Source organism: Balaenoptera ricei, chromosome 11 (assembly GCF_028023285.1).
Source record: "Balaenoptera ricei isolate mBalRic1 chromosome 11, mBalRic1.hap2, whole genome shotgun sequence".
Taxonomy (NCBI): Eukaryota; Metazoa; Chordata; class Mammalia; order Artiodactyla; family Balaenopteridae; genus Balaenoptera; species Balaenoptera ricei.
In genome coordinates, this window is record NC_082649.1 from 43,876,557 (window position 1) to 43,899,121 (window position 22,565).

At 36.8% G+C, this 22,565-nt stretch overlaps 1 protein-coding gene across 3 annotated transcripts in view; it reads right to left on the reverse strand.

Annotated features, from left to right (window-relative positions):
- Positions 1-8,870: 8,870 nt before the first annotated feature.
- Positions 8,871-22,565, reverse strand: part of COL21A1 (collagen type XXI alpha 1 chain) — a 193,059-nt gene continuing 179,364 nt past the window's right edge. For all 3 annotated transcript variants that reach the window (XM_059938999.1, XM_059938997.1, XM_059938998.1), the window contains 10 exons: positions 22,497-22,550; positions 20,802-20,873; positions 19,085-19,120; positions 16,306-16,350; positions 13,835-13,867; positions 13,107-13,253; positions 12,963-13,017; positions 12,255-12,455; positions 11,368-11,445; positions 8,871-10,040 (listed from right to left, as the gene is read on the reverse strand). In XM_059938999.1, the coding sequence (XP_059794982.1) occupies positions 9,853-10,040; positions 11,368-11,445; positions 12,255-12,455; positions 12,963-13,017; positions 13,107-13,253; positions 13,835-13,867; positions 16,306-16,350; positions 19,085-19,120; positions 20,802-20,873; positions 22,497-22,550 (909 nt within the window). In that variant the 3' untranslated portion in view covers positions 8,871-9,852. The remainder of the gene's footprint in view (positions 10,041-11,367; positions 11,446-12,254; positions 12,456-12,962; positions 13,018-13,106; positions 13,254-13,834; positions 13,868-16,305; positions 16,351-19,084; positions 19,121-20,801; positions 20,874-22,496; positions 22,551-22,565) is intronic.

Below are 22,565 nucleotides of genomic sequence, written 5' to 3' on the forward strand. Positions count from 1 at the left end.
TGAGTACATGTTCTGGGAAAGCAGAAGCCAAAGTAAAAATTAGTTCCAAATATGATCTTTCTTCAATATCATGATTATCCAGACTATTTATTGGAATGCAGAGCTACAGATGATGTACCAAGATTCTCAATTCTTGAAAATCCAAGTGAAAAAATAATTGTAATCCCCAGAGTGGATAGCTTCAAAGTTCATACAAATGTGCTACAGTGTGAAAAATATGTCAATAAAAATAATCAAATATGCTCTAATCTTCATATTAAGAAAGAACAGTATAATGAAGTTCACAATTGGGAAACATGACTATTTCAAGAAATTAACTTGCATGCATTAAAAGATATGTATTAAATTCTTATTGTTCAAATCCAAGGTCTACATTATGTGCATCTATTCAAAGGCTATTAAAACTAATAAAATGTTTATTGATATTGCCTTAGACAGCCTTAAATATAGATTTATGCAAGATTTTTAAAGATTATTTTGATATGGGCACAGAGTAAGGCAGCAGAGATAAGAAGAAAGAAAGTACATTGCACTGAGAACTAAGAGATCAAAGCGTTGGTATATTCTCTATTTTTAACCAGATACTTTATATTCGTGACGTTGACAATTTTTTGCCTCAGTATCCTTCTCTAAAATGAGTTTAAAATCCTCACCCTATTGTTTTCATAGGGAGCAAGCTTTCTTTGTAAAGAAGACTTCTCTAAAGATACCAGTAACATTTTCCTTCCAAACGTACTGTCTTTTTGACAAGCTGTTTTCAACAAATACAAGTGTTTTCTAACTTACTCCTTTTCTTTCCTTTTCTTTACAAAAACTATAGACACGCACATTTAATTTTGAATTGAAAAGAAAATCTCGTAATGTTGAGTTTTCAGTACATGGTGCGTTTGGTGGCTATAAACATTGAGGGAAACATGGCCTTCCACATTGGAGTAAGGTCATTCTTTCCAGCCGCGGCCACATCCAAGTGGATTTCACCATTCTCTCCACACACCAATTGAAATACAGTGTTGTGAAGTTGCAGCGACTTTAGAGATACCCAGTGTCCTCATTTCAGAGTTCAGCCAGCTCCCTTGCTCTTTACTGAAATTCACAAACAGGATGGTACTTCACTTGACTTTTGAAAGTACTTCTATATAAATGTTTCTCTCTCCCTTCTTCCTTTCACAGTCAATTTTCTCTCTTCTCCTAATACCTAAGAGAAATGAAAGCATCTCCATCCAGACTTGTAAATGAATATTCATAGCAATGTGACTCAGAAGAGTCCCACACTGGAAATAACCCAACTTTCTATAAACAGGTGAATGAATAATTGAAATGTAGTCATACAAAGGAATACTATTCAGCAACAAAAAAGGGAATAAACTATTGGTAGATATAGCATCATTGATGAATCTCAAAAATGTTATGCTTAATGAAAGAAGCCAGAAACAAAAGAATATGTAGTGTATGATTCCGTGTATATGGAACTCTAGAAAAGAAAATTCTCAATCAATAGTGTCAGAAAGCAGATCAGGGGTTAATGCAGCTGGAAGAGGGGTAAATTATCTAGAGAAAGGCTCAAGAAAATGTTTTGGGGGTGATGAAAATGTTCTATAGCTTAACTGTGGTGATGGTTTCACAGGCACATACATTTGTCAAAACCTATCAAAATATAGACTTAAAAACAGATGTATTTTATTGTATGTAAATTATCCCTCAATCAAGTTGTTTTTAAAGTTAGCCTATTATATTTATTAAATACATACAGTAAACAAAATCAAGTTTTAGTTTATATTTTAGACTTTAGGAAGAAAAGGAGAGAAACGAGAAAGGCAGGAGATAAAAAAATAGAATACAGATCAATTTCAGGCAGTTTTGAAATTGTGAAATGAGGGGAGAGTGAAATAGTTATTTGATTTGTTTATTTTTATTTGAAGATCTTTTGTGTACTCAGAAATACAAAACCATTGCAATTATTTTTGCCCTCAGAATTTTCTTTCCCCTGAGTAATATTATGCACAAATTTCATTTCATAGGCATTTATGCAGATTTTCATATAAATACATATATTTGGGAAATAATGTTTCTTTGCCAATTTCCAACACAGAAATTAGATAATACTAGGCATAAAAAGTTATGTGGTTAAATACTTTTTTTAAATTTCCATGCCTAAAGACCAGTATCTCTAAATTCAATAAGCTCTTCTAATTTCATCAGCAGTTGGTCTTGTGGAATTCAGAATTTGGCCAAGAAAGCCACATTATTCCACTGACAATTAGATAATGTGGTCACGTCCTTAGAAAGCACCAACATTAAACTTCAGAAAAAATGAAACTGGAAATTATGATTTTCCTTAACAGCATGTGTATTTTTTTCCTATTATCCACCGCCCCCTCCTTTTCCCCAAGCTGACTAATTTTCTATCTAGTGTTCAATATTTTCAAATGCCTCTAGTTTCAAGGCATTTAATTAGCTTGAATGCTTAAAATTCTTCAAAGCCTCATTTTCCTATTGACTTTAAAACAATATGGGATTTGGGTATGTTAACAAAGACATCACAGTGTTTTTTGCTTTTCACAAAATTTAAAATGGAAAAAAATATGTTCGAGTACATTTTTTGTTATCTAGATACAGCAAGTTTCACTCAAATAATAAAAACCAGTTTCACCAGAAGCACAGAAGAAAGTAAGTACTCTACTTCTAAGGAGTTATTTAATGAATGAATTGAATGAGTAAATAGATGAAATAGGAGAAATAGTGGCAATTATCAACAACAATGAGGTTTGATTCCACACAATCTTAGTCAAGTCAGATGCATTTATTCAGGAAAAAATGTTATCACCTCTTCCAGGAACTGTGCAGCATTGCCCATTGGCACTGCTGACAAGGGACCACAGAAGCCACAATCTGGACTGCAGGCAGCCTGTTTAGTTAGTGTAAAAGAGAGCAGTTCCCTAGTTGGCTAGGGTAACAGGGGTGTTACCAATGGTTTTGCTGGCATTAAAGTAGCAAGGGTGAAAAACAGGAATTCTGTTCTACACATTCACAGTTGCGTGATGGCAGGTTATTCCTAGGAAGCCTGTTTCATAAGCCCTCACCTCCTTGGGGTCACCGAGGACATGGTGGGTAGATTCTGGGAGTTTTCCATGATTTTAGTAGGACTAATACTGAAACCAAGCAGGACCCTCTGGGGCTCCTGGGCACAGAAGCTTTTCTGTGCCCCCCATTTTGTGTTCCCAGAGAATAGGCTTCAGCCTCCATGACCTTCCCTGAGTTCCAAAGGACAGATTCAAAGAGTTGCTAATCAGGGAAGGGAGGGGATGCAGAAACAAGGGAGGAGCAGTCAAGAAACCATAGTGCAGCCTTGGAGCAGGGTTCTGGTTCCACCTTAAGGGATACACATAATAATATCTTTGAGCTCTTCTGCAGAACTAAAGCCCCCACCAAATGGAAGATGTTAACTACTTGATTCCAGAAAGAAGGTCACAGTTTGATAACCTCAAGGACCACAGCTCATCAGGAGACCTCCTGAGGCCAGATTTAAGGAATACAGGCCCTGCACACACCCTGATCCTTATCAGCAACCCCGCCCTTGAACCATTGCTATTAAACTCCTCACCAAATCCCCCCCAGGTTGGGACACACAGTTTCTGAGGGCACCAGACCGTTGTGTCCCCCTTTGCCTGGCAAATCAATAAAGCTATTCTTTCCTACTTCACCCAAAACTCTTTGATTTCAATTCGGCACTGGCACACAGAGGCCAAGTTTTTGTCATCAATATGTTGATGTTCTTTTCCCCTATCCCCTCTGCCTCTGTCTTATCCTTTTATCCCCAGGGCCACTGCAATGGTATTTAATTAGCTTCTCCACTTCCAATCTGGTCTGGTTTCATCTATTCTCACTGCAGCCAGGGTGATTTATCTGCAATGCACACCTCTTCCTGCTATTTCTTCATTACAATCTTGAAAGATTCTTTGGTATCTGCCTTCTCCTTCTCCAACCCTTTTCCCATTCCCTATATCTCTACTCTTATCTCTTGCCACCCTCAACACCAGCTTTCCAAAACCTAAAAATATAGAATGACTATAACTCCCATGGAGCTGTGTTCTCTGGTTGGAAGCCTCCAAGGCAAGGCAGTGATCCCAGAATATCTGGTGGAACCCCAGCAAGGGAATTTTTTAAAGCTCTCCTGGTGATTCTAATGTACAGCCATGGTTAAAAAACACAGTAACTTAAACCCTTTGTTTTAAAGATTAAAAAAACAAATTCAGGGAAGTTATCAGATTTATCCAAGGTCACATATCACAGACCACTCTTTAACTTTTTTTTTTCTTTTGTCAAAAGATTTATTTCAAAATTTCACTTTAAATTACAATGTATAAGATCTATAGATACTTTTCAAATTTGATTTAATATTATTTTGAAATGGCAACTGAACTGGGGACACGATGGAAAAACCTTGTTGCTGCTTGTCATTCTCGCTTATTCAGAATGACACTCCAGTCAGCTACTTCAAGTTGTCCTTTTGAAATCTATTTACTCAAAATTTCTCTGTGAAACCTACCTTGGGGAAGGCAGAACCCAGACATAATTTAGTGAGTAGGAACAGTAACGTTCCTTATTTCAAATGTGTTATGCGGGGCAAAATAATATTCTCTATGTAGCTTTAAAGATAAAATTTTGTTAAAACCTTTGCAGCTCCATTTTACTAAAGTACAGGTTTATACCTGGTCTTTGTAAACTACAGACAGACTGTTCATTTGAATTTCCCTCTGTCTCCCCATCACGCCTCAGAGCCTTCGAAGATTAGGCTCTCAGTGTCTCAGCCACAGAGTGGGTACTTTGCTGTGTTGACAGCTTACACCATGTACTGTACCAGACCATAGGATGTGTGGTTTGACTCTTCACTGTAATCTCTGTATAACGATAAGGACAGTTTTCTGCCTGCCTCAGACACAACACAGCTGAATAGCAGCTAAGGGGCCGGATCTACAACTGAGTAATCCCAGGATCGAGCTTCAGAACCGCTCCCTGACAATAAAGTTACCACTCTGAAGCTATAATCAAAGGTCCTAGCCAGAGCACTTTAAGTCAATAAACTAAATAATACCAAGGTAAAGCAGATAGGCAAGGTATCAAAATATAAACGGCTTCATGAACTCTGGCTTAGGTGTTCAATTTATAAAAAACTTGTGATTTTTCTCTCCTTTGGAATAATTAAGGTTTTAAGGATATAAATCTAACTATGCTTACAAAACCGAGAAAATGCTCAGGCTAAATATACACAGTGATAGTTTATATGATTAATATAATGAGAGGAAGTTATCATAGCTTATTTCTGTGTATGTGGGTATATATGTATTTTGCTGCCCTCTACTGGGGATAAAAAGAATGATCTGCAGCTCCATCTCAATTGAAAATCTCTTCATGATGGAAATGAAATAATTACCTGGTAAAGTTTTAAGAACCAAGGATAAAATACAGTTGATATAAATACAGCTAATAGAATAAAAGACAGATAAAATAACTAAAGACTATAAACCTCAGGGGTTTGTTGATTTTTTTTCCCCCTAAATTGTTCCCACTTTACGTTTTAGACCAGGATGAATCAAAATCTGGTCGAGAGCCTTTACTGAGAATTGTTGTTACCCTTAAGACTGAGAGTTTCATTCTTAATGGGAATGAATCAAATTAACTTTATCAGTGTTAGTTGTACAAATATAAAATGTTTTGAATAAGTTTTTAAAATATTTCATCTCAAAATTTGCTAATCTCACATTTTCTGTGTGGCTCTGGTAGATGATCAGACTTTATTCTATGGATTAATTTTTTTGTTTTATCTCATTGAATCCTCATAATCCTAATCCTTACTATTAGGTGAGTACTATTAATATTCCTTATTTAATATATGAAGAGACTTAGGCACAAAAAGATAAATACACTTTCTGAAGGCTCCTACTGGAAAAAAACAGTGGGAATTTGAACACAGGCAACCTCACTATGGAAGCCATGCCCTTGTAACTACGCTAAAAGGCCTTGCATGTAAGATGCTGGTACACCATTATGGTCAAAATGTATTTGCAGGACAAAACCATTCACCTATTCATTCTTAAACATCAGTGTTTTATGAGTTAGTCTCGAATTTGTACAAGGCAAAAATATGTTAGGACATATATACCATGATAAATTACAGAAATATTTCAACTTGAGGTACCAATTTTAAAAGCAGATACTGAAAGTAAATACGATTTATATTCCCTAGTGATTCCTCTGTGCATTGGTGGCTAATCGAATCTTGGAGACAGAGTTTTGGGTGAAGTAGAAAAGAATTGCTTTATTGCTTTTCCAGGCAAAGGGGGACACAACAGGCTCATGCCCTGAAAAACTATGTGTCCCAACCTGGGAGGATTTGGTGAGGAGTTTTATAACAGTGATTCAAAGGTGGGGTTGCTGATAAGATTAGGGTGTGTGCAAGCCCTGCACTCCTTTAATCTGGCCAGGTGATCTCCTAATCTTGATGAGCTTCTCTGGTTCCTTTAATCTGGCCTCATGTGGTTTCTTGGCTGCTCTTCCCTTGTCTCTGCATCTCCCTCCTTTCCCTGATTAGCAACTGCTAGAATCTGCCCTTTGGGACTCAGGGAAGGTTGTGGAGGCTGGAAGCTGTTCCCTACAAACAAGAAACAAGGAACACGGAAAGGCTTCCGTGCCCAGAAGCCCCACAGAGTCCTACTCGGTTTCACTAGGTTTTGTTCTCAGTTCTCCAGGCCATTTCTAATCCCCTAGACTTTGCTCATTTTTATTCCCTTGACATGACTTGGAGGACTGCTAATGCCTCCTGGCCTTTCAAATCTCAGTTTATAACTATTGCTTTAGGGAAGCTTTCCCCACGCTCATCTGTTTTACGACTTGGGCTCCCACACAAAACACCACACATGGGGTGGCCTACACAAGAGAAATGGATTTGCTTTTAGTTCTAGAGGCCAGAAGTGCAACATCAGGGTGGGTGATCTTCCTGGCTCTTTTTCTTTTTTTAATGCAATTTAAAAAAATTGAAGTATAGTTGATTTGCAAGGTTGTGTTAGTTTCAGGTGTACAGCAAAGTGATTCAGCTATGCATATGAATCTATTCTTTTTCAGATTCTTTTCCATTATAGGTTATTACAGGATATTGAATATAGTTCCCTGTACGATACAGGACGGCCTTGTTTGTTATCTATTTTATATACAGTCGTACGTGTATATGTTACTCCCAAACTCCTAATTTATCCCTCCTCCCACCTTTCCACTTTGGTAACCATAAGTTTGTTTTCTATGTCTGTGAATCTATTTCTCTTTTGAAATAAGTTCATTTGTATCATTTTTGTCTTTCTCTGTCTGGCTTACTTCACTTAGTATGATAATTCCTGGCTCTTAAATCATCACCTTATCACTGTGTGCTCACATGGTCTTTTGTCATATGTGTGCATGTGGAGAAAAAGGGATTTCCTTCTTCCTCCTTTTATAAAGCCACCAATCATATAGGATTAGTACGCCATCCTTACAACCTTATTTAACCTTAATCAGAGTCTAAAAGCCCTACCTCCAAACAGGGTCCCATGAGGGTTAAGGCTTCAATATATGAATTTGGGAGGAACACAATTTAGTCCATAGCATCACCCTATACATTTCTATAGCACTTTCTCCTTTCTTAGAATGTATAGCAATCACCTGTTTTCCTATCTGTGCCTCATTAGACATGAGTGTCCTCAGGCCAGACCACATGACTATGTCACCATTGTATCCCTGGCCCAGTCCCAGGCATTACATGGCCATGTGAAACAGAGCAGGACCCTGTGGGGTTCCTGGGCATGGAAGCCTTTCTGTTCCCCATCTCTTGTTTGTAGGGAATAGACTCCAGCCTCCATGACCTTCCCTGAGTTCCAAAGGGCAGGTTCAAACAGTTGCTAATCAGGGAAGGGAGGGGGATGCAGAGACAAGGGAGGAGCAGTCAAGAAACGATAGTGCAGCCTTGGGGCAGGGTCCAAGTTCCACCTTAAGAGATACACATAACAATGTCTTTGAGCTCTTTACAGAACTAAAACTCCCAATAAATGGGATATGTCAGCATTCTTCATTCCAGAGAAGACCCCCTGAGGCCAGATTAAAAGAACCAGAGAAGCTCATCAAGAGGCCAGATTAAAGGAGTGTAGGCCCTGCACATACCCTAATCTTCTCAGCAACCCCATCTTTGAGTCATTGCTATAAAACTCCTCACTAAATCCTCCCAAGTTGGGACACATAGTTTTTCAGGGCATGAGCCTGTTGTGTCCCCTTTTGCCTGGCAAAGCAATAAAGCTATTTTTTTCTACTTCACCCAAAACTCTGTCTCTGAGATTCGATTTGGCACTGGTGCATAGAGACCAAGTTTTTGGCATCACATGTGCTCAAAGCTGGTCGAATGAACAAGGGGCAGAAGGAAGTTCCTATTCTGCCCCTTCACCAGGTCTACCAGGAAATGCTGTAACTATCAGGGGGAGTAGGTTGGTCAGGTCTAACAGATATCTGGGGCTTTGCTGGAGACAGAACATCAAAACAAGCCTTAAGCTAATTCAGCTGCTGAATGTATGGGCTTCAGTCACCTCCAAGGTTCTCATCAAAGTCACAGAAGGACACGTCATCAGTTAGGCTAAACTCTGATTACCAGCCATTCCTGGGCCAGGAAGCAGACGCTGTACCCATCCAGGTGAGTAGCACACAACCCAATTTCTAAGTTCTTATTATGTATGAATCAGTGATTTAAAAATAGGGTAAATAATTTAATAAATTATACCCATTGAATAAATGACCATGTCAAATGGATAATATACTCAAGAATCAGTTAAAATTAAGTATAAAAAAAAGACACTGCATTCAGGCCTGTACAAAACTTTATTGTACTTTGAATAATAAGCAAAGTAACAAAATTTAGAGCACGATAAAGGATGGAATATCTCAAATTATGTTCCTTACAAAAGCATTAAGTACAGTACACAAAGACTGTTTATAATATTTTAAAGTCTGCTAAAAATATCAAGACATCCTAGGATTTGTGGAGTTACCTTTCCTGTCAACTAGAGCATTGATTCCCACTAGCTTTGCTACAATAAAAGTTAACATATATGAATGTACACATGTAATAACTGAAATGGAAAATGAAGGCATGCAACAAACATTCCAATTACTAAGCAAGTATGAAGAAGAAAGTCTTTTTGGTATTTCTGAACTTACAATTCCTTTGAACATATCGACCAGGTCCAGTGAAACTTTTTTTCCAGAATGTTCAGAGGTGATATTCAAAACACTGAACAACCAACAGTCCATCACCCCTATCTGGTAAGCACAGATACTGGAGTAAGTGCTGATATGGCAATACGGTCTGTTCCCAAACTGTGTATCAGCCCTGATCTCATCTCCCATGTCCAGATGCACGTGTGGACTGATGTAGAAGTGTGAGCTATGAGCTATGAAACATGAAATTCACACAGACAGGAAGTTGAACTCAAATACTCTGCTGCATGGAGGCTGAATGTGAAATTTTTCACAGTGACTGAAATTGACTGGCTGACAGGCAATGGTGGTTTTTTATATTTGACTTTGATTAAAATGAATGGACTTACAAGAAACCCTTGAGATTTAGTTAATGCTACTAATCTAAAGGCTCTGAAGAACTGAGGAGCCTTTAAAATCAGTATATGTGACCTTTTCTATATTTTTCCTTAAGGAAAAAAACAATAATAAAAACACCGAGGTACATGAGTTTCTTTTCAAGGGATTATTGTTGTTATCTTCCTGAGATGCAAAGACCACAAAAGAAGAGCACCATGCCTAGGCTGCTGAATGAGGCATCAGACACTAATAGTTTGGTCCTTTTCTAAAGGGATCTCTTCTGACAATGACACTAAAACACAGTGATGGATCACAGATGCCCGGGGGTCCTGGCTGCCCTTGGATTCCAGGTTTTCCGTGGTCTCCGTCTTTGCCGGGGAGACCTGGGTCTCCTGGAGGACCTTCTTTGCTTATTCCAGGGGGACCCTCTGGACCTAGGATGAGACATTAACAATATATGAACAGAGGAGTTTGGTTTTGTTGCTGACACAGCTGAATCTGCAAAACATGTAAACTGGTAAAAAGACTCCCTTGAAAATTTTACATATTTGCACTAATGTGAAAAGAGGAGGTATCCTCTTGCTAATTCTATACACCTTCCATTTTGAAAAGAACTATCCAAAAGTAATTTTTGTAAAACTAGGCCAAGCTATGTTAATATGCAATCATGCTGCTGCTGAAGACACAGAGCTAACATTCTAATATTTCAATTTGTGGATTGTCCAAACTATTTCTTCCTCTCAGCTTATCTTTTGCCAATATTATTATAAATTAGTAGGTAATATATCAGTAAGTTAAAACTCTAATAAACTCACTTTTGTGCCATATTTGTAGTCAAAATGACTATTTCCACTATATACATATATATATATTTTTTAGTTTCCACAATGAAATACATTGTCATTACCATAGTATACTAGTAATCAATACACAGAGGTATTATAACACTAATTTGTGAACCATAACTTAGTTCAATGAGCATGTTCAAAAAAAGAAAAACTAACTCAAGATATTGGTCTTTTAAAGTTGATGACCCAAAATAACAAAAACAAAATATTTAGGTTTGGGGATGGAGCAGAGTGGACTGGGGCACTTTCTACCACTAATACTTCCTGCTACTACTACTAATAAACATTTATTCAGCACTAAACTACAATTGTAGGTATTGTTCAAAATGCTTTACATACAAAGTATTAAATCATTTGATCCACCCAAAAGCCTCGAGCAGTAATAACATCTAAAATAATAATGATAGTACACATTTATTGAAAACATAACTTTTTCATGCACTGTTCTGAAAGCACGACATGTATTAATTCATTTAATCTTCCACCAATGTCATGATGCAAAAGACATCTCATCACTATTTTACAAATGAGGAAACTGACACATGGAGAAGTTAAATAATGCAGCTAGCAGAGGCTGGCTTACAAGTCCATCTCAGCATTATTCTGCTTCCCTGAGAATCATAAAGATTAAACAGTGATATACACTAGGTAAGCCTGGGCGACTGGAACCATCCGAGAACTATTCTAAGGAGTAGTATTCTAAGGAGTCTAAATGATAAGTGAGAGAGAATCCTGAATGATTAATGAATATAATATAGGATAAAACTTCTAGTAGTTAGAACTCAATGTGTTGAATGTGAATCACTCAAAAAAGGAAACGAAAGTCTTGGTTTCAAATCTTTGGACAGAGATTTATGATGATTTTCTTAACGCAAAATGTGCAGCAACACTTATGAGCATCATCAGTTCATACCTGGGGGACCAGGAGGACCTTGTGCTCCAGGGTACCCAAACCCTTGGCTCCCCTTTGCCCCATTTCGTCCTGGTAGGCCTGCAGAGTGTAAGAGAGGGGAGTAAGCTTACTTTTCCCATAAAATCACTTCCTCCTAGATTGTTTCTTTCAAAGCTGTTAATACATACATTAAAAGAAAAATAAATCTTTAAAAATTAGCCTGCCACCTATTTATTATTATTAACAGGACACAGAATTTTTGAAGCAAAAATTTATAAAATGATCAGTGGTCTAGAAAAACTTAATGAAGATTAAATATTAAGAAAGGAAAATGGTTTGGAATTATTAGCTCTTTTTGTTACTCATAGTTGTTCTTTTATTACTTTGATGAAACATCTAAATTGTTCCTATAATATTAAATTAAAAGGAAAGAATTATCAACCAACATTTCACATAAATATTCAAAAACAAAGAGCAGTAAGTTGTGGGCTATTAGGAAGTTTGGTTGCAAAGCATCATTTTTCTTATAGAAATTTATAGAAAACAATTTTGAATATGGTTACAGAAGTTACCAAAGTCAAAATAAAGGAAATGGTGTCTGTCATGTTCTATTTAAAGACTTAATTAGACTCAAGCAAAATTTCTAAGTGCATTGTCAACATTTTCTGATTTACAGGTTCACATGCTTCATAACATTGACCTCTCTCTTGACTTTAGGATATTCTTTCATGAAATAGAATGACTGTTCTTTAACTCAGCTGACAAATTATTTAAAGACTTAGGGATAGAAAAATTTTTTGTCTTCAAGAAAACAAACAGAAACTCTTGCCTGTTAAATAAGTTTAGGATGTGAATACAAAAAATACCCTTTTCTGTTGTTTATTTGCTTACACATACAAACTAAGTACCTTTTAATCCTTTGGCACCTGGGCGTCCCGGAGCTCCCATTAATCCAGGAACACCATCTCTTCCTGGCAAACCAGGGAATCCTCGGGGACCTTCTGGGCCCATGGGACCAGGTGGCCCAGGGATACCAGGGGAGCCGTGCTGGGACTGGCAGTGATCACAACTCTGAATTCTTCCACTTTGAAGTAAGACAGGTAGCTGGGCTTAAAAGCAAAGAAACCCCATCCTTTATGTTTAAATGGTGAATGAGCATTAATAATATCACTCATATTTTTTCTAAATTTATAGATGCATATCTCTTGGCCAATAATTTCATTTCTAGAAATTTAACTATGGAAATATCCATTGCTCGATGCAATACTTTTATTGTGGCAATTACTTCAAGTAAGGGAAAAAAAGGAAGTGCCCCTCTAATAGAAACTGGTAAATTAAATTATAGACCTCACATTATGAATAAAATTACCAGAATTATGTCAGGGAAGAAAATTTAATCAATGGTAAAATAATGATAAATTGCTTTATTAAAAAGATTACAAAGGGTACATATAACATTTTACCTTTATAAAAATACTTATCTGGAAAAAAAAACCAGAGGTTGATAAATGTCCGTTATTTTCTTCATCTTACTTATATCTTTTATAATTTCTACAAAGAATTTGTATTACTTTTGAAATTTGAAAGTTATTAAAATCTCTATGTTGGAGACTTACCTCTTAATACATCAGTGCAAACTTGTCGAATAAACTGTTCTGAAAATTCTCTCCCCTGCATCAAATTATTAAGGGTTATAACATTGACATACCAAGTAAAAAGCAACAGAAATATGAAAACTGTGAAAGAAGCAGAATACATACGGGCTTCCCATCCAGTCCTGGGGGTCCCTGAGGACCTGCTTCCCCGGGTTGCCCCTGGGGACCCGTAGGCCCCATCAGACCATCCACTCCAGACTCTCCTTTGGGTCCAGTGGCACCTCTGGCACCAGGCTCTCCCTTTTCACCTCTCTAAAAACAAAAGAAATCTTCAAAAGTTCTATTTAAATATTTCAGGAGGTATTAATGCATCATAAAAGTCTTAAGGATATGGATATGAAAATATACAAACATATATCTAAGTTATATAGGAAACTGTTGGGAAACTCTGTAATTGATCAGGAAGGAAATTTCATATTATATTAAACTGTCATTTATCCATCCATCCAACCCTACAAATAACTACTACCTAGTACATATATTGATTAAGCAATATGCATAGTGCCAGAGATACAATGATGAATGTGACACAGTCCTGTCCCCAAGGAGTTTAAATCCTAGAGAGACAGATGTAGAAATACACAATATTCTTCACTGAAAAACATGCAGAAAAACTTAGCTCCTAATTTAGAAGAAGAATCAATATTACTGGCAAATATGTAATATTTCATACCTAATTCAGTGAATCTACATATTCTGAAAATCTCTATTTAGGAACTACTAAAGAACATGAAAGATATTTTCTGTTTGTGATGTCAATAGCTAGATTTATACAGTATTAAAAATCAAGCCATGAGGACTGAACAGACAGCATAATACATGAAGAAACATACCTCTCCTTTTGTACCATGATGGCCTTGAATTCCCTTTGAAAATTAATAGGGAAAAAATAAATAAATAAATAAATGTGCAAGCTACAGTACTAGCAATGTGGCATGCACCCTTTACCACACATTTAATCAAACTTTAATTTTCAGTTTGGATCTATGTTCATCGGTGATATTGGCCTGTAGTTTTCTTTCTTTGTAACATCTTTATCTGGTTTTGGTATCACCGTGATGGTGGCCTCGTAGAGTGAGTTTGGGAGTGTTCCTCCCTTTGCTATATTTGTAGTGAGGTGGATGGACCTAGAGTCTGTCATACAGAGTGAAGTAAGTCAGAAAGAGAAAAACAAATACCGTATGCTAACACATATATATGGAATCTAAAAAAAAAAAAAAATGGTTCTGAAGAACCTAGAAGCAGGACAGGAATAAAGATGCAGACGTAGAGAATGGACTTGAGGACACAGGGAGGGGAAAGGGTAAGCTGGGATGAAGTGAGAGAGTGGCATGGACATATATACACTACCAAATGTAAAATAGATAGCTAGTGGGAAGTAGCCGCATAGCACAGGGAGATCAGCTCTGTGCTTTGTGACCACCTAGAGGGGTGGGATAGGGAGGGTGGGAGGGGGAAACAAGAGGGAGGAGATATAGGGATATAGCTGATTCACTTTGTTATAAAGCAGAAACTAACACACCATTGTAAAGCAATTATACTCCAATAAAGATGTATAAAAAAAAATCGATCAGCAAGTAAAACACTCTCTGTAAGGCCATTCTTTAAATATGGAAGTTTCTGAAGAAATGCAGGGATTTCTACCAGACAGAATATTACAAATGGAGCCAGAGTAAGAGGAAAGATAAAATAGTAAGCTCTCTGGACTAGAACCAAATGAGAGCTAAAACTGAAAACAGCTGTCATCGGAGAATCCACTAAGATGATTTCATGAGGGAAACATTCGCTTGGACCCCATTCACAACGTGAACGCCAGAAAAATCACACACGTGCAGCCCTTGCTAGGATGACAGCTAACTAGGACTTTGTTTACTTTGAGAGATTGGGACAACTATTCAGCTGCTGAGAGGCAATGGCTGTCCTGCTCTCCCCCACCTCGCCCCCCCGCCATTCTCCCTGTAGACTCAGTTCCTGGTGGTGGAAAACGCAGCTTCCAATACACCCAGGACAGAAGCTTTCTAGGGAACCCAAATCCTGCCTTGGGGGAGCAGACTTCCTCTTTTCCTTGAGAAGTGAGATTAAAAAAAACAAGTTAGGGGAAACTTGCAGAGAGTGACATCTGTCAACCAGTGAGCTAGCCAAGTTGTGAACTCAAAATCCAAAGAGAATCTCCTTCTATCAGAGAGTTACTGTGAATAACAATTTGGGGTAAAAGGCCTAGGTTGTGGAGGGTGATGGATGAAGGGGTGAGGGTCCTCCGACGAGTAGAGCTGTTTAAAGATGCTGTGTGATTAACTCAGGGAAACAGAGCAGGTCAGAGGGGAATAGGGACAGAGCTGGTTGTCATCCAGTGGTGTGAGCAGAGTGAAGGGACAGGAAAATGAAGACCTTTTGTATTGCACATAACTGTGCACAGGCAAACTCTGTCCATTTCTCCTTTCAGTGACTCTTGCTCTGAAGTTCACTGCTAAGTTCTCAACTTCTTGACATGTAACACTCACCCTCCATCTTAGACAACCTTGGGGCCATGTGCTTTCAAAGACTCCCCCCCGCCACCAATGGTCTCCCCCATTCCTCCAAGTGAGGGACCCAGAGACCCCTGTCCTTGGAGACATCACCTCACAGTTTTATCCCCCTACCTCCAGAGTCAGTGTAATCACTGAATCTTTCTCCCACCCACACTCCCTAATCAGTTGGATGCTTTTATTTGTCCAATTTGGCTCTGGCTGAACCTACATGCCACTTGGCAATCTCACTGAAACATGGCTTCATGAGGAGAGTTTAGTCAAAGAAGAAGCAAGGCAATCTTATTATGTATCTATTGCACAACACCGTTCCTCAAGATGGCATTTTAATTCATCTCTAGTGTAGTAAATTATATCTTTGAACAAACTAGAGGGAAACAAGGACATTCCTTCACTATGTATGGCCTCAACTACTCACATTTCAAGAAGAAAATCAAAACTCAACAGTAGGTACAGAGATGCTGCCATGTATGGCTGCCTTGGGCCAATACTACTCCAAGAAATGGGTGGAACTGTCTACCTTTAGTCATTTATTTGGTCAGAAGAAAAGCATTGAAAATCAAGTTTCACAGCCACTGAGAGTATCATCATGGGAAAATGAAAATATAAATCAAAAGAGTAAAGTTGTGATCACCATCACCACTAGAATTCTCATCCTTGGGCACTTAGAATGCAGGCTACATCTCCCCTTCTCCCCACCTATTATTATTTGCAAGTAACCTTCTCTCAGTATTGTTCGTTATGTGATTCATTATTTCATTTTCCATAAAAAAAAATACCTGTGGCCCTGGAATCCCTGGTCTTCCATTCTCTCCCTTTTGACCCTTTAAAATTGGATAAACGTTATTCATTAGTTTGCACACATATGATGCAATCACATATACAACACAAACTATGTACTGTGCTGTCGTCTAGAAGAAAGGTCACAAGAGCAGTGATGCAAATATGTAAAATGATGTAAGAGAAGAAAAAAAGAAGTAAGAGGAACGTCAACCTAACCTTACAGTTAAAATGGATAAAGACAAGGAACAAACTACTGACTTTGGGGAACATGTAAATAATGTTAGACAGTTGAGGATGTTCTGCTGAGTCCATGTTCACAGCATGAAAATCATTTAAAAATCCAGTGGCTGTGGTCATTTTCTTAATTTCAATGACATTATTTATGTTCAGTGTTGATTATACACATGTGAGGGCAAGAAGATCACTTGAAGGACATTTTTAAATTAAAAATATACTGTAAAATACATTTTGAATGAAGATCTTTAAATTAGGACAAATAGAGAAAAAATTAATAAAGATATAAACACATTTGTCCATTCAATTAATATTTTGGGACATACTCCTTGTATAAGACATTGGGCCAGACCCTGAAACTCTACTATTTCATCCCTATGTTGAACAGGATAATTAGCAGTTTCTAGCAAAACATACACCTAGATATATAATCAATTAAAAATCTAGTAACTGAAATTGTAAATCACTCCTGCATAGAGGTTTTTTCATTTACTTACTTACATCAGTGAATTCCCAGGGGCCCTATTTGCTGTAGGGACACTGTTGCAGTGTCCCCATGTTGCCTTCAAGTTGCTTACTGTGTGGTGCAAAAGCTAAGCAATTAATCTCTTTAATAAGCAGTTAAATTCTAAACTTCAAAGTGGCTAAGATACTAAATCTTAACTGTTCTCAACACAAAAACAAACTAACATGATATGATAAAGGTGTTATCTAACCATACAGTAGTAATCATATTGCAATATATAAATTGCACCTTGTACACCTTAAACTTACACAATGGTATATGTTAATTATATCACCTTAAACTTGTACACCTTAAACTCGTACACCTTAAACTTACACCTTGTACACCTTAAACTTATACATTATTATATATTAACATTGTGCCCTGTATACCTTAAACTTATACAATGTTATATGTTAATTATATCAATAAAAATATATACAGCTAAATTCTATTGGAATTCTATTTTAAAAAAGAATGACGAAAATACTGTCTGATAAGGATACAGTGTATAATTATATATCTGGAATGGATACTACTGGGACATAGGGTGGGGCATCTGATAAAGAGGGTAGGAAAAATGACTGCACCTTGAGTGCAGCCCTCAGGGATGTGTAAGTGGTACCCAACTGGAGAAGATAGGGGGGGTGTGGCAGGGAGAGCAGACACAGGACAGAGGTGTGTAATTTCTTCCTGCTAAAGCAGCAGGGCAGGAGTGGATAATAGTGGGTAGACTGGCAAAGAGATAAGACTAAAGAAGAAGATTCAGTCCAACAAGGAGGCACGTTATGGGCCAGACTTTATCTTGAAATGTGTGTGGAGCACCACTGAAGGACTTCTAAGAAGTTGTGTAACTTAGTTATTGATGCTGGTAAAAGTGTGGGGGGAAGGGGTAGACTGGACTCAAGGAGACCAGTTAGAAGGATATTACAGTCACCCAGGACCCATGACAAGAAATGGCCAGGGCAGTGGGATGGGGGCAAGGGGCTTAGTTCAAGTTTCATTGTCTGAAACAGTGTTCAGACTGTGACCTTAGCAGATTTTGATGCTATTATTACCTAAATTTGAAATTTCCTTTTATGCCACCAGATATTCTAGAGCTTTCAAAGTTCTGCGAATTTTGCAAAGTGTTTTACGTAGCAAGACTCAGCCACTATAGCTGAACTTTTTTTTTTTTGGCCACACCGCACAGCATGTGGGGATCTTAGTTCCTGACCAGGGATGAAACCTGTGCTCCCTGCATTGGGAGCACAGATTCTTAACCACTGGACCATCAGGGAAGTCCCTATAGCTGAGCTTTGTAATCTTAAAAACATCATTAAAGTACTGTCTGGACACTTGATTTGTAATTGATGGTTGGAAAAGTCTTACATTTCTAGAACTTAAAAGACTGAAAGACCAACAGATATAATTTATTCCTGCTCCGTGTGTCACTGATTCAGCCAGTGGTGTCCTACTCATGGGTCAGGGTTCAATTAATGAAAAAACCGTCTGAGGGCCACTCGGACTGAGGTGAAACTGTCCTCATCTCCCAAAGCTGTAGCATGTTTCTCCCCTTTGCCTTTGTTGCTAAGACACCCAAAACCAAACGTCCTTCTAAATCACCCTAGATTTCCTCAGCCTGATCTAATTTTCTGGTATAATTCTCCTTCTGTTTATTAGTTTGAATATGTTTTATATATGGTGTTAACAGTTTCTTATCAAATTTATTTATGCCATAAGCCATGTCAAATCATTTGTGGAAACCAACACACCATAAAATATATAAATAAATAGATATTACAAGCATGTGATAAAATCCGTATATTATTTTGTTGAATTGCTTGGTTCCCAAGTTTCCTACAATAGTGATGTAGTGAAGAATGTTAAAGTTAGATTTGATGTGTTTTGAGAAGTTTAGTAAAATGAGAAAGCTGGGATTTAACAGATATTGACGGTAAAACAGGAAGGAGCTGGAAAAGCCATGGAAAAATTAAAAAGAATGAAGCCCTGAGTTTTTTGCCAAGCTAAAAAAAATAAAAAAGCCAGTAACATACCTGAATGCCCTTTTCGCCTTGATTCCCTTTGTCCCCCTGCAAAAAGGCCATTTAATATGTATCATAATGTCATACATTTTGTATCCTTTCAAATAAACATGCTGTTCTTCAGCCAAGAAAAATATATGGTCTCATGCAAATTTGACAAGTGCCTTATAAACAGAAGTTGACTCCAACATGATATTTGAGAAGAGAGTAAAAACACATTATGTCAAGATGATGTTCTAAATGAATACTTTCTTGTGCTCTTACATTCAAAAGAAAATTTACTACAATTTCTATTTTATAAGGAAGAAGAAAACTTTTCTATATTGATCACAATCTGAAGTTAAACAAAGAGAGGACTTATTTTGACAAATCTTGTTTTATGAAATCAAACTGAAAAGTCTTCTACTATTAAGCTAATAATGGCCACAAATTTATAGGAAAAAACGAAATAAAACAATGTTGAAAAAATATTTTAGAAAGCATATGCTTCAAAAATTAACTTTTGGGGGGAAATGCATATTCCCTAATATTGTTTCCTGGAATTTCTCAGCTAGAAGAGATGTTTGAAACCAACTAGTTCAGTGTCTTTGTTCTTATAATGTACCCACAGATCAGGAAAGGTAAGCATTTGCCCAAGGTTGAACTTGGACGCTCTTTCCAAATTTCCTTTCTACCATGCTATCCAAACACAAAGAGTAGAGTTTTGTGTTTACGGCGAATAAAATACAGATTTTCTTTTAACTGGCAGGTTTCTGAACAAGGAAATTCTCTAAATCCAAACATATTCACAGTAGATTTACTTAATATTCACTGATGGTCTAACACTTAATTGCTACTGTGAGGGTCATTCCTGTGTCAGCAAGTACTGCCTGCCACTCATCAGAACAAAACGGATCACACTAGGTACAGTAATCTAGGGGCTAAGCAGATAATACATGAGGGATAGAAAAAATGAAATGGTAGAAAAACTGAAAGAGCAAGGGATACAAAGACGGAGACATAACAGTTTGTATCCTTTGCAGAACAAAAGCAAACACAACCACTTTTAACCTGAACTGTATATATCTGCAGGGGCATGGACTTCTCTGACAGGTGGGCAGTCAGTTCTTGCTCAAAGCCTTCAAGCCAACAATAATATTTGTACAGATACAGCTCAGAGTTCCTTTACTTAACAGGAGAGAGAGAACCCAAAGTGATGCTGTTTTATCTCACCAAAACATTTTATATGAATATATATGCTTTGTACTTTAAACTCCTGAAATTAATTTTAAGTGAACTATTATGTAATATAATTGTTTCACAGATAGGAATGCCATGGTCAAGCATTCTGGCTGTAATTTTTATTGTCTCAGACTTTTGCCTCAGTTTTGGTAAGAGTGATATTCATATTTTGGTAAGAGTGCCTCACATGGAATACTTTCCCTAAAAAGTTCTTGACACATCTGGATTGACCACAGAACAATCTGAATTTACAAGATATTATTTAATTGTACATTTATATGTTTTGATCTGTCTCTTCGAAGGTCCTCATCTAGGAGACAGTACCTATGTGGGGACATGAAAGGTGCCACAGCTCTTAGCATGAGGTCGAACACATTATATGTACACCAAATACATAGGTCAGCTCATCATTGAATGCATAATTGGCCCTTCTATGCTATGTGCACAAAAAGAAAACTTACATGGTAATAGCTGATTAACATTGAATTGTATGTCCTAAATATCATACCTTTTTCCCTTGAATTCCAGGTAAACCCAGGTATCCTGGTTCTCCTGGCGGACCCACTGCTCCGGGTTCTCCCTAAGTAACACAGAATTCACATGAAGATCACAGGCTTACTGCTTGTGAAAAACCCCACTGTTTTTATCTCTATATACATCTCAAATTTAAAACTGATAGTTAAAAATTTTGTTAGAGTTATTACTATAGAAATAGTAAAGAATAGTAAAGTTCACTGAAGTCCCAATAAAACTTCTTATATTTTTTTCCTATCTTTGCTAGTTAAGAAATTCTGAGATCATATCATATTTTTAAATTTTATAAACATTTGGTATTTTTATTATATTTATAATGTCAACAATAAATAATAAAGCAGTGAAAATAATAAACACATGTATCTCTCTTTGTATTTACTAATACTTTCCCGTCCTCCTTGAAATTGCTTTTTCTCATAATCCTCCTTTAAAAAAACTTATTTTATTGTTACAAAACTGGTAAGTAAAGAGAAGTAATAAAATTATTAAAAATCTCATTACCCACTATTTTTATTTGGTTATATATTTTTCCCTCTACCTCTCACAAACACATACACAACTTAGATACTAAAATGTGCTATGTATGCATAATTTTTTATCGTTTACTTCAAAATATATTAATATTGTGAGTTCTTTATATGCCATTATATGATTTTTTAAATTTTAAATTACAGAATAGTATTCAACTATATTGATTTACCATATTTAATAAAATTTCTATTGTTAAACATTTACTTTCACAGTTTTTATTTTTATAAACAATATTGGGGTGAACACCCTTGTAGTTAGATATGCAAGTTTATGATTTTTACTTTATGTATGTGGAATATTATTTTCTTAGACATAAATTCTTGAGCTGTTTTCAGAACAAGGAATAGTCCATAAGTTATCTTAACTCAATTTTTCTACTCCCTATCATGTCATAGAGAATATTTCCTTTTTTTAAAAGTCTTAAATAAGAAAGACTTAAAGTGTGAAATATATAATGATGATGTATCAACAATATTTAGGTTAAAATTGTAAGAGATAAGACATGGTCTGGAATATGCTTCATGGAGTTTTGGTTTTGCTTTATTTGTTTTACCATTAGTCCCAAACTCTGTCACATTAACTAAAAACAACTCTCTTCTGTGGAAACTAAGTTCTGTTCTCTTTGCTCACTGTGAGCTGTTGAATATTACTCTAGATTTTTAAAGGCTAGAAGAGAATTGAAAATCTGATTGAAATAAACATCAACTATTTGGTTTGGAGGAAACTGGTAAAGGCAACTGTGACTCCCAGACTGAAAATAAAGTCCCATCAATCAGCAAACAAAGAAATGGCACCACCAGGGGAGACACACACTCATTCAGCCACATAAGAGGGTGATATTCTCTGGACCAGAGAAGATGTTCATACTAGCATCCAAATTTTACCAATTCTAGAAAAACCAAACTAAAGCATATTTCATGGCTTTATTACCCAAACTATGATAAAATATCCAAAAAACAGAAGTGAAATTGGCCCACATTAACCACTGGCTTTCAGGTACCCTAATTTTATGATAAAAGGTAATCCTTCATTTCATCTATCTTTTCTTAAGGGATACAAATGTTAATCTCATCAAATAATGAGAGGAACTCATACTTCTTTGAAAAAATTTCCAAATGCTTCAAAACAAATTAATTACCTTGAGCCCAGAAGCCCCAGGCAGCCCTTGAAGTCCAGGTTCTCCTTTATTTCCCTGTCAATGCATCAA